General features: G+C 39.4%; 1 protein-coding gene across 7 annotated transcripts in view; it reads right to left on the bottom strand.

The window, feature by feature from the left end:
- Positions 1–12,736, bottom strand: part of csde1 (cold shock domain containing E1, RNA-binding) — a 122,488-nt gene that overhangs the window by 41,269 nt on the left and 68,483 nt on the right. For 4 of the 7 annotated variants that reach the window (XM_068007249.1, XM_068007251.1, XM_068007255.1 and 1 more), the window contains 7 exons: positions 12,460–12,541; positions 11,548–11,676; positions 9,589–9,714; positions 7,011–7,223; positions 6,529–6,669; positions 3,019–3,183; positions 928–939 (listed from right to left, as the gene is read on the bottom strand). In XM_068007249.1, coding sequence (XP_067863350.1) covers positions 928–939; positions 3,019–3,183; positions 6,529–6,669; positions 7,011–7,223; positions 9,589–9,714; positions 11,548–11,676; positions 12,460–12,541 — 868 coding nt within the window. The remainder of the gene's footprint in view (positions 1–927; positions 940–3,018; positions 3,184–6,528; positions 6,670–7,010; positions 7,224–9,588; positions 9,715–11,547; positions 11,677–12,459; positions 12,542–12,736) is intronic. The other 3 variants (XM_068007250.1, XM_068007252.1, XM_068007256.1) reach the window with 2 other exon arrangements.

The following is a 12,736-nucleotide window of genomic DNA, read 5'->3' as shown; positions in this document are numbered from 1 at the left end:
CAGATTTGGAATCCTGAACAAGCTGATTCCACAAGGAGCTAAGTTAGCGTGCACGTTGGAATAAGATGATCACTGAAATGTTCCTGGGTCAAATGGACTTCTACTGAAGTCAGCTATCTTTGTTAATTCAAATTGCCATATCTGCACTGAACAAACAAAAGCCACTCATTCAACTGGCAAATGGCGGAACGGTCAGCGAGCGGCTTCACAGCAGTACCACAGGTTGGCATCCCGTCTCAGTCTGGGAAGCCAATCCAGAAGATAGTCAAAACAGCACAAACATTTACTATTGGTCCAGCTCAAACATCAGATGGATTATTAGTATTGGCCGTATGCTAACCAAGTCAATGTAGGGAGAACATAGCTGGGAATATTATAAACCCAAGTAAAATAGAATTTATGACCACATTCATCTAATTTCAGTTTTATTTGTGCTTTTGAGGAAAGCAGCTTTTCTGGGCTCAATTTAAAGTAACAAAATTCTTCATCCTGAGAAGAATGTGAATTAGATGTCAGACAGTTTATCCATGTCATCAGTTCCACCTTGTACTATACATTTACATGTTATAGAAATTATGAAAGTTAAGGCTTGTTTACCGTAAAAGTTCATTAGTTAGGCAGAATGCATTCCACAAATGTCACCATGCACTTAGAATAAACCAATGAGAAACTCATTTGAGCCAATAACTAGTTCACAGCAAGGCCCTACAATCCATTATTTCAAAATTTGTAAATGCCCATTCTATACTCAAAAGGAATTTAGGGTTTTCACAAGAGGATTCAATTAACCTAACAAATATTAAATCAGGACCCTGGTCAAACCATGCCAAAACTCCATTTGCCACTTGCACCAAAGCATCACAATCGAAGTGTATCCAATCGTGAAACACAACATGCATCTTACTGATGTGACAAGGATTCCCATACCGTTTCCTTTTTCTGAACAAGCAAAGGTAGTGCACAAGAAAAGAAAAATAATTTTTCAATAGTGCCAAAGTAGAAAGACTAGATAGAAAAGAAAATCAGGCCCCTTTAGAGGGGAAGGTTGCAGTTGATAAAGTACAATCAAGAGATCCAATTCAAAAATGCCAATACAGTGCAAAGTATTATATCCACAAGACAATAAGCAATGACTATCTATCCAAGGTGCTGGCCAAATGAATACTAGCCCATTTATCACATTCAGAACCTCTGGCTGCAATGGGCACACAAAATAACACAAAACTTGTACAGGACAAGAGATTATAAAGCACCAGATGTGGTGTTGAGCAGAGGCTAGGAGTTTTACCCACTGGGAAAAATAATTGAGGCAATCCTAGGGTATTCTTGTGTACCTCTCAATGGCTTGCTACAGCAGCACAGTGGAAGGGGCCTGCAAGAGTCGGTGTCCACACCTTCTAGCTTGGGAATATTAAGAGGAAACAACCCCCAAACTCCCCACCCGAGCCAAATCTCTCCCTCCAGCTCCCTCTGCCCTAGTCCTGAACCCACACCTTTTTCAAGTTTCTCTATCATGCTTTCTCCAAGCTCATCTTGTCCAAGAGACCCACCTCCTGCTCCCTTACCCCATTTCCATTAAACTGATGAACCAACATTCCTTCCTGGCTCCATTATAAATGGTTCCTTCTCAAGTACTGTCCATCTCCTATTCAAAACTGCCATCATCACTCACTTCAAAAATCAACCCTTGGTCCCCTCTGGCCTTGTAAACTATTGCCCCAGTTCCAACCTCCCTGTGCTCTCAAGTCCTTGAATATGTCATCACTTTCCAAATCCATGCCTAGCTTTCCTTCAACTCCATGCTTGAAAACTCTCCAATCAGGTTCCTGCTCCTACCACAGCACCAAAACAGTCCTAACCAATATCATGACATCCTGTGGCCATGGGGACATTCTCTCTCTCCATCCTCTTTGCAGCCTTTGACAGTCAACCACACCATCCTTCTCCAACACCTCTTCCCTGTTGTCCAGCTTGGTGTGGCTATCCTTACTTAGTTCCACTCTTACATAACCGATCATAGAGACAGCTTCCATGCCAATGGCTTCTTTTCCCACCCCTGCATCTTTACCTCCAGAGTCTAACCATAGCCTCCTCCTTTTCCTCATCTACATGTTGTCCCTTGTGCAACATGTACACTTGTAACTCTCAGCTCTACCTTTCCACCACTTCTCAAATCCTCCACTGCAACATGCTAGGGAGATGGCAACCTACACATATCTGGGGAGCAGAACCAAAAATGCAGGAAAGTAGCTGCCCTCAAAAGGATAGCATCTAAGGAATTGAATAGCTTATAGAAGTTTCTAATTTATTAAAAGCCATAAATCATTTTTCAGCAAATCCATTTTGCCCAAAAGGCATTTTACATTGGTCATAACCACTTAGCCTGTTTAAATTGCTTTAGCATCCAAAAGGGGATAAAGCTTGAATTTTGTGATCAAGTTAAGGGACATCAAGACACTTCTACTTTCCCAGACCAAATACAGGATAAAACTCCCTATACTCTGCCCTGGCAATGTGCCGCAATTGTAATTTAGAAGTGCATCACTTATTTCTAAAGCCAGCCATTCTTGTGGACCTGCAAGCAAAAAAAAAATATATATATATATATATATATATTTTTTAAACTGCTAACTCATTTCCCACATCCCACTAGTGCATAGGATTTGAAGCCAAGTCGTTGAGGTGAAAGAACTGTGCACTAATCAACTTTGGCTCTAGTAGCTATATATTTATTTTGGCATTCAGACGATATTTGTGCAGCAACTTCGATTTCAGCAAATTATTTCAGGGATAAAGTTATCAATTTTCTCTAAAGTCAAACATCTATGGTATTTGATTACAAAGGGTATCTCAAAATTAACACCACGCAACCACAATGTCCCAAACAAGCTAGTTTTTAAAAAGGCAGCCAAACTCCAATATTTCAAAAAGTTTGATTAGCCCAGGGAGCAGTGATTGGGGAAAGTCTCCAGTGCATTTCTCAAAAAAAAATTATAAATGTTTCCTAATTCAGATTACCTTTTCTTTTCCCTTGGCTGGGCTGGTGGATTTAGATATTGAACCAGTAGCTTCTTTCTCCACCATCCCAAAGTAACGCTGCTCAGATTGCGTGTGAAAGGACACAGTCCCTTTTGGAAGTTTTTTAATACGAATTGCATGGTTCCTCTGGGCTGAAAGTACATCCTTCAGAAGGAAAAAAATACATTTTAATCACAAAATGATAAAGCTATGCTACAATAAATAAGCTACCAAGAAAAGTTTTGCCATGACTCATGTATGATCCATATTGGGAAGGATACTGAAAATTCAATGTTTTGACTTGGAGGAACAGTATCCAAATTTTAAGAAAAACAATTTTAAAACCAATCATTTTGCTAGGATTAGAAAATTGGTTTTAAAAAATGCTAATCTTCAGTATGCACGATTAGTATGTACTCTATATTCAACTAAGTAACAAAACTGTGGGAGTCACCCTCATCCTGGAGCTGAAAAATTATGTACTAGTATTGTGTGCCATAAAATTAATATTTGACCATGCTAGTGGAAACCATTGGTACAAAGTTATAATTTTGTGGTGGGGGGAAATTTTCTCAACCCTCTCTAGCACATCCTGTACTATTTCCTAGAGGCAGGCAGGCACACCTTATCTACTCCAATGTCTACCAAAACTGGGAGGCAGCCAAATATGGCATGAAGCAACCTGGCCTCCAAATTCCTTCTCTTGATGTGAGAGCTTCTTCCCCCTCCCACCATAGCTCATTCAGAATTCACCACAGAAAACTTAAGGGACTCGTACTCTGTACATCAATAGCAAAACACGTCAGACTTTACATTTTAACATTCTCAACTGTGCATACACGAACCCTGAAGTAATGCTATCACTCAACCCTGGGTCACGGACCTTTTTTTGTACATATTTATACCAAACATGACAAACTGAATTCTCAATCCCATGGTGGATATCTAATAAGTTGTCAAGTCAGATATTTCAAACCCCATTTACTCAGTTTATTTTGCTTTTCTCCCCTCCAGTTTCCTTCCTTCACAAAGGAATTCACAAACCAGCAAAGAATGACAAATAATAATAGAGGGAGAAAATAAATTAATGAGAGTGAACTAGCAAGAAATATAAAAACTGACAATAAAAGCTTCTACAAGTATATAAAAAAAAGGGTAGCTAAAGTAAATATTGGTCCCTTAGAGGATGAGACTGGGGAAATAATAATGGAAAACAAGGAAATGGCAGAGGAATTGAACAGATATTTTGTATCTGTCTTCACAGTAGAAGACACTAATAACATATCAATAATAGATAATCAAGGGGCAAAGGGGAGGGAGGAACTAAAAACAATCACTAGAGAAAAAGTACTCGGTAAACTAATGGATCTAAAGGCTGACAAGTCCCTGGACCTGATGGCTTGCATCAGAGGGTCTTAAAGGAATTGGCTACAGAGATAGTGGATGCATTGGTTGTAATCTTCCAGAATTCACTAGATTCTGGAAAGGTCCCAGCGGATTGGAAAACCACAAACATAACACCCCTATTCAAGAAGTTCGAGAGAAAGAAAGCAGGTAACTATAGACCAGTTAACCTAACACCTGTCATTGGGAAAATGCTAGAATCCATTATTAAGGAAGTAGCAGCAGGACATTTGGAGACTCATAATACAATCAAGGAGAGTCAACATGGTTTTATGAAGGGGAAATAGTGTCTGACAAATTTATTAGAGTTCTTTGAGGAAGTAACGGGCAGGGTGGATAAAGGGGAACCAATGGATGTAGTATATTTGGATTTCCAAAAGGCATTTGATAAGGTGCCACATGAAAGGTTACTGCACAAGATAAGAGCTTGGTGATGGGGGTAATATACTGGCATGGATAGAGGATAAGCTAACAGAAAAAGTCGGGATAAAAGGGTCATTTTCAAAATGGCAATCTGTAACTAGTGGGTTGCCGCAGGTATCAGTGCTGGGGCCTCAACTACTTACAATATATATCAATGACTTAGATGAAGGAACAGAGTGTATTGTGGCCAAATCTGCTGCTGATACATGGATAAGTGGAAAAACAAGTTGCGAGAAGGACACAGTCTGCAAAGGGATATTGACAGGTTAAGTGAATGGGCAAAAATTTGGCAGATGGAATATAACGTGGGAAAATGTAAAGTCATCCACTTTGGGAGGAAAAATAAAAAAAGCTACAAAATGCTGCGTGGGTGTCCTCATACATGAAACACAAAGTCAACATACAGGTGCAGCAGGTAGTCCGGAAGGCAAATGGTATATTGGCCTTTATTTCTAGGGGGGGTGGAGTATAAAAGCAGGGAAGTCATGCTACAACTGTACAGGGTGCTGGTGAGACCACAACCGGAGTATTGCGTACAGTTCTGGTGCTCTTATTTAAAGGAAGGATATACTTGCATTGGAGACAGCTCAGAGAAGGTTCACTAGGTTGATTATGGGTATGGAAGGGCTGTCTTCAGGAGAAAAGAGTGAACAGGTTGGGTCTATACTCATTGGAGTTTAGAAGAATGAAAGGAGATCTTATTGAAGCAGAAGATACTGAGGGGACTCGATAGGGTAGATGCCGAGAAGATGTTTCCCCTCATGGGGGAATCTAAAACTAGGAGGCATAGTCTCAGAATAAGGGGTCTCCTGTTTAAGACTGAAATGAGGAGGACTTTCTTCTCCCAGAGGGTCATGAATCTTTGGAATTCTTTACCCCAAAAAGCTGTGGAGACTGAGTCATTGAATACATTCAAGGCTGAGTTAGACAAATTTTTGATTAGCAAGGTAGTCAAAGGATATGGGGAAAAGGCAGGAAAGTGGAGTTGAGGTAAAAATCAGATCAGCCATGATCTCATTAAATGGCAGAGCAGACTCAAAGGGCCAAATGGCCTACTCCTATCTCTTATGGTCTTATGTTGAACAGTTCCACAGGCCATCAATCTCTCTGATACCTCACTCAAGTGGCATTCTTCACGTCGAGTCAACCGCCAGCTTGGCTCAGTTAGCAGCACTCACTGCTGGGTCAGTGTATTGTGGGTTCAAGCACATAAAATAGGCTGACACTTCAGAAGGGAAAGAGAGAGTGCTATATTGTCAGAGGCTAAATTAAGGCCCCTGTCTACCTGTTTGGGTGGATATAAAAGATCCCACAGCACTATTTCAAATGTGTCCCAACTGACATTTTTTCATCACTCAACATCAAAATTAAACTAACAGTTATATATCTCAACTGCTTTTTCTGGGATCTTGCTGTACACAAACTGTGTTTGCCTACAGCAACTGCAGCTAAAGTAATCCAATGGATGTGAAGCACTATATAAAATTGATTAATTTATAGACACAATGTTGACTACACAGAGGCCAACTGTAGTGCCTTTACCACTAGTTCAGGTGAGAGCAATGAACCAGGGTTCCGAGGCCCGGTGTATGGTTCCTTTACCAGCCCAGTCATTGGGAAAGCTGCCAATCAGTATTTACACATTTTAATAAAAGCATCCAATATATAAATTGAAGCACTTACAGGGACAACTGTGAACTCAACTTCATCTGAGATGTGGAGCTGGAGACTATCCATGATCTCACTAAAGTGGAAGAACATTCGAGCATCGCGATCTACACATTTAATGAAACCAAACCCATCTCTCATGGCTGCAATCACACCCTACAGAGATAAAAGAGAATCTGTAAATCTGCAGAAAGAAAGAAATTTAAAGATCCTAATGCAGATGCTGCCACTGATCTTTAGACATCTTTGGCAATTACTTAACAAAATGTATTATCCCAGATATTCTGAATCATAACCAGCATCTTTCAATCTATACTCTTGCTCCCAACTCCACGTCTCTGGCATCTCACCATCTGTTACTGCCTTACCTTCCCTCTGAAACTACTACTGGCTCTCAACATCTAAAATCACACCTGAACAGGGTACTTAACCTTTAAACAACTGTGTTTAATGTATGACTTTACAAGAACTTTAATGGTATGGTATGATCAGCTTACCATTTCTCTGGTTTCTCCGGTCAACTCAAAAGAATCTGTCAGGATTTCAATATTTGTAGCACGTTCCAATTTGTCACGTCGATCAGTAGAGATATTAAACCTGACATGGTCACCTTCTAATAGCGTCACCTTAGATCTGGTGTCCTTATCTCCAAAGGGAAGTTCTTTGGAAATGGCAAAGTTTACTTTGATGCGTCCAGGCAAAGGGTCAGTCTGCAAAAAAAGTGTAGCTCTTCAGGTGGTAAAATGATTATATTAAAAAAATGGCACACTATCAACTGCTGATAATTTAAAGTTATTTTTGCACTAAAAAAAAACATCCAATAATTTGAATCAATCAACTTTGAATTCATCGTTTGTACCAGTACAATGAGCTCTAGGGCAGGCATGGTTCTGTCAAATCCAAAGAAGGTGGCATAAGCATCACAGCAACAAAAATAATTTCATTTTTTGATCAACTACTGAACCAAAGTGTAACATGGATTACTTTGCAATGGCAATATTAGTTTTAAAAGCTTTGCAGGTCTAGTTCCAAACACACATGATGTGCGTCACATGAACTGCAAGTTAATATCAGATTCACCTAAAGGATAGACATTTCAGTTTAATCTAAGCATGCGAGAATCCCACATTTTTGTACTGAACACAACTGATGTGCACACAAATTAAATCTTCAGATTTTTAAAACAGGCTTTTCCCACTTCCTGTTGACTTCAGGTGACATCCTCCCAAGCTTCCAATGCTGCCTGTAATCAAACGCCAGGTGGGAAAATTCCTCTAAGTAACCCCCCACCCCCGGCCAAGGCATTAACTCTTGCTGTACAATTCCACAAGAGCCTGCAACCTTCCGATACCTGACTATTTGCAAACCTAGACAGCAAGTGTCAAAGGTTTGACCGCTAAGACCATCACGAGTCCAGTTCTGTTCTCACTCACCAACCACTTTCCAGCAAGGCTCACTAGGCCGTGACCAGGAACGCTAGCTTATTTTTCTCCCAGGCCCAGAAAAATTGGGACTAACTACCTGCAATCAACTCGGCAAATTTCGTCTCAAAGAAAGCACCTGGGCTCTACAGTGCCCCTGCCCACAGCTACTATCAGGTACTTGTTCAAATCTGTGGCCGCAAAGCAGTGTTTCTACCACTTTGTCTCAAGCACACTGCCCAAAACTAATTATACAAGAAAATATTTTTTAAAAACACACCAAGTGGATAAAGTAAAAATCTAACCCAGGTGCAGGGGTGGGGTGATATGGAAATATAAGTCTGATAGATACAAAAATAACCATTCCCAGTGTCATCATGTTACAGTAACAGCATTTTCTTGGCATTTACAGTTATAAAGCATAACATTTTGAAAAGGTCCCCACTTCCCTCGTGACCGCCACCCCCCCCATCCCAGCTGCTTGTGTCCCATCCCTTCCCCATAACATTTGCCCGTTTTCCTCTGATTTTCATCCTGTGATAGAATTCTATCCCAATTATACCTGCCCCAAAACCAACCCCTCCAATACGGGTCCTGAGTACGGTAATGAAGGTTCTCCTCCACTTATAGACTGTTAATATTACTACAATGTTTGTAGTTTGTTTATATGATCTTTTTGCAACTAGTTGATCTCCCATGGCCATGCTCATAGACAAAAGATATACGCATATATAAACATGTACTGCAATAGATTTCCTGCTACTACATACCCCTTAATTTTCAAAAACTGGAAAAGATGTTGCCATCTCCCATGCCAACAAATATTCTATTTGTAACCCAAGTAACATATTTTTGAAAGGAATTTTGTAGCCTCCACCCCCCCCACCCAAAACCAGTGCCAGCCATTGTGATGTCACTCCAGGTTAGTCATGTGGTTACCAAAAACCAAAGACAAAAGCAATTTTACACTCATTATTCTCACGGACCATAGCACTCAAAACCATTAATGGTGGTTACCACAGAAACTGTCACCTGGGACTAATAAGCCATTACTGTATAACCTGAAACCTGCCAAATTACAAACCACCGCCCCACTGCCGTTACCAACATTAATCCAGAGCCAAACACATCAGTCAAGTCAGTCACAAACTTTACCAGTAGCCAATAAGATAGCTACAAACATGAAGAATGGTCATATGATTACTATTAGCCAGTCAGACTACTTAAGAGAATCTGTAAAAAGTTATTCTTGACTCTGGTGTTTGACCATTTTGTACTTGTACTTAAAATGGTTATTGTTGTAGTGCTATTCTGTGGGGTCCTAACTTTCTCCATTTGTATATTTGAGATTTTTCTTCCGACCTCATAACTATTGTTTACGTAATTCAAACATCTTTAAACTTTAAATTGCTTTATACAATTCTCTCCATCCACGGTTTTGGCCACTGATGTATGCACAATGATAAATATGTTTATGATCAAATTAGACACGTTGGACAAAATGGCCATTTTGTCTCTCCTGCTACTGGAGAGAGAATACTTACTTCTGCAGATTATTCAATCCTGCAGGCAAAACTCCAAGCAATACTGTTAACAGAACTTTGTACATTATCTTTCAAATAACGATGGGGAAAGCCTGTAATAGGCTATTTACCTGGGTTTTACTGGATACTTTTGGAATAACTTTGTTGACAGTTCCATCAAACTGTTCAATACTAACATCCTCAAATATAACAGTTCCTTGGGGTAACAGTTTCACTTCAGTGGCAACTTCTTTTCCCTAGAAAGAAAAAAGCATTAGATACTAGACTGCATATTGTACGTTTTCACTAAAGCAGTTATTTTAGAAGTTTCCTAACTGAAAGCACTTAGAAAAACACTATTTTTACTAATGGCGATATGACATACATGATTGCATGCTGCCAAATTTAGGAAAAAAATAAAACGTTACAGGAAAATTTTCTCATTATGTCATTCCCCAACAGCTGAAAAAAAAATAAAATTAGGCTATCTAGCTTATGTTTTTTGTTAAAATGTGTAGAATGAAGTAGTGCCCATGCAAGGGAGCACAGCACTTATGTTCAGTGACTGCAACAGAAAACCCACTGAAATTGTTGCACGTATGTTGAAATCAGACATCCCCATCCTACCACTTTAGGGTGATTTTAAGAGGCTGAAAATGATTTATAACAATTTTTGAAGTAATTGCATACTGCAGAACTTTTATAATTCTTAGTAAGTTAGCACTAACATTTACAAAAGTTGAATTAAAGCAGACGGCAATTATGCATGCCATAACAGTTGCAGGTACGATAGAGTTTGCATGATACCATTACATTTTATGCCACTCCAACAGACAAGAAAAAGAATGCTAATCACTCAATAATCTGTTCATTTGCAGATGTTAGTTCTTAGAAGACCAGTAGGACCTCGAGATTACAAGGAGGAAAGCAGATGTACTGTGCTGCTCAATATTATATTTCCTGTCTCAACTATATTCCAAAGTTGGGAAATACAAAAGTTGTGTTTGAAAGGAATTATAATCAAATGTTTTCACTAAGAAAGAACACCACAATTGTAATTTCTAAGTGTTTCTGCAACCTGCCATCCCTATCATTCAGAATGGGTTAACAAATCCAGGATGCAGATTGGTCACTGCAGGCTCTACAATAACCTTGCCACATGCAAGGTATGGGGTTCCTTATCTCAGTCTCCTCCTGCACCACTAATTCTGATCCAAGTCAGTGCAGTCTTTCCAACCCACACCAGAACATGGAGGCCCAGGATGTGCAGTTTTTTTCTTCCCCCCTCTCCCTTCCCTCCCCTCCCCCCCCCCCCATCCAGAAGAGGCCCACAACCTGATCCAAGCAGCAACTTGTGTCCGCTTATATAGTGAAAGACAGCAGGTTATTTCGATGGTGGGAGATATCACAGCCAAGCCCAATCTCATCCAACTCAAATGTCCAAAAGGGCACACATCCAACAAGAATCACTGGTTGGTAATGAGAATAGGAAACCGTGGCTGATTTTCTTCCTCCCACAAAACAGAGCTATAAATGGTGTACCTACCACTGCCCAAGCTCAGACCAATTAATTTTGCATAGGCTGAGATCCAAGACCTTTCAGGTTTATGGCTCAGTACGACACTGTAATGTATATATCCATCAGTAGAACAGAGGAGGAAGCTGACCAGACTACACATATGCGGTTCTAGATTTTAAAAGGGTCTAAAACCCAAGTTTTAATAAAAATGAGAAGTCCACATAATGCATAACAGATGACATCTTTCTCCTCCACACACTATTCCCAAAACAGGAATAGTACCAGTGGATTCCTCTTCCGCATGATAAAAGGGCTGTGTAAACAGTGGCCAAATCTCTGAAAATTGACAAAAACTTTAATCGTTTGGAAATGTAGCACATTACTCCAAGCTACAGGTCTGCATTGATCTTGTACATGGATGCAACTAAAAAAGTTAGAGGAAGAACACCACAATAGCTAAATGAGTAGCCATACTTAGTTCCTCATTTTTCTTGCATTTTGAGATACAATATTCTTGAAACCAATTTCTAAATTTAATTAATTATCCTCAGAACATGGCTAAATTGCTTACATTTCTTTCTTTAATAGTAAATTCCACATCATCGCCTGGTTGCAAGGTTTCCAGGTTTCCCTTGAATTCACTATAGTGGAAGAAGATCTCTTTCACAAGGTCACCTCTTTCAATGAATCCAAATGCTTCCTATAAAGATCAAAGAATTAACATTAACAGTTCCTTGAGATGTATTTCTATGCATATCAATAAAAAGGTGCAAGTGGCAGATTACTAAATTTGTACAGAATGGTATTTTTCTGATCTAGTGTCTCAGTTCAGATTTAAGTCAACCATAGTGCACGTTGGCTTAAAACATGCAGCAATCTCCCTTTCCGTACTAACTGCATACTAGCCTTGACAACTAATTTCCCACTGTATAAAAAGATTTGACCCAATACAATGTAAAGGCAGCTCATTCAGAAAAGTAGTTTGTGAAATTTGATGAGGATGCATATACGTATTCTAGAAGTCTCTTTCAAAGTCCAGGGCACTGAGATTGGAGCTAGCAGAAACTCAAATTCATCTGATAACATAGCCCTAGGCCAAGTCAGGAACCTGTATCATATCATTCAGTGCCAGTACTAAAGCTACACTATTTACTCAACTCCTGGAATATTTAAAACACCATGTCAATCCAGTCCTTGATCTGCTTCTCAAAGTAGAAAGGCAAATAAATTGATGAGGATTAACTTATTTAAGGACTTATTTTCACAGATTCTGATAATTAAAGTTCAACACAGTCCTTACATTTGTTTTTAAAATAAAAATCTAAAATCATCCTGAATTCCTCCACTATTTTGCCCCTGTAATTTTAGGCCAGACAAAAGACCAAACCTGTCGTCTTCCATCCAATGGAGATTCACCAGCTTTCCAAATATCAACTATTTCTATCCCACCCAAGATAATGAATAGTCCAAAGAGGAAACATACCTTCATGGCACAAACTACACCTTGACACCGACCCTGTTTCTTCTTCACCAATACAATGTTGTGAGCATTTACAGCACCAGTACTAAGAAACAAAAGCATCTGTAGTTAGCACAAATCTGTTCATTACAATAATCTGTACAACTAAGCTAAAAATTAGTTCAGAAGCATTAATAGGTAAATGTACAGACAATTATAATTAAAAGTATAACATACTTTCCATAAGTAACCTGCACACATTGATGCCAGCTAAAATAATGTGGAAGCATTTTCAATATCC

The sequence above is a fragment of the Heptranchias perlo genome, chromosome 27, assembly GCF_035084215.1.
Source record: "Heptranchias perlo isolate sHepPer1 chromosome 27, sHepPer1.hap1, whole genome shotgun sequence".
In the NCBI taxonomy this organism is placed as follows: Eukaryota; Metazoa; Chordata; class Chondrichthyes; order Hexanchiformes; family Hexanchidae; genus Heptranchias; species Heptranchias perlo.
The sequence above is the reverse complement of the archived record's forward strand: the minus strand, read 5'-3'. Positions and strand labels throughout refer to the sequence as shown.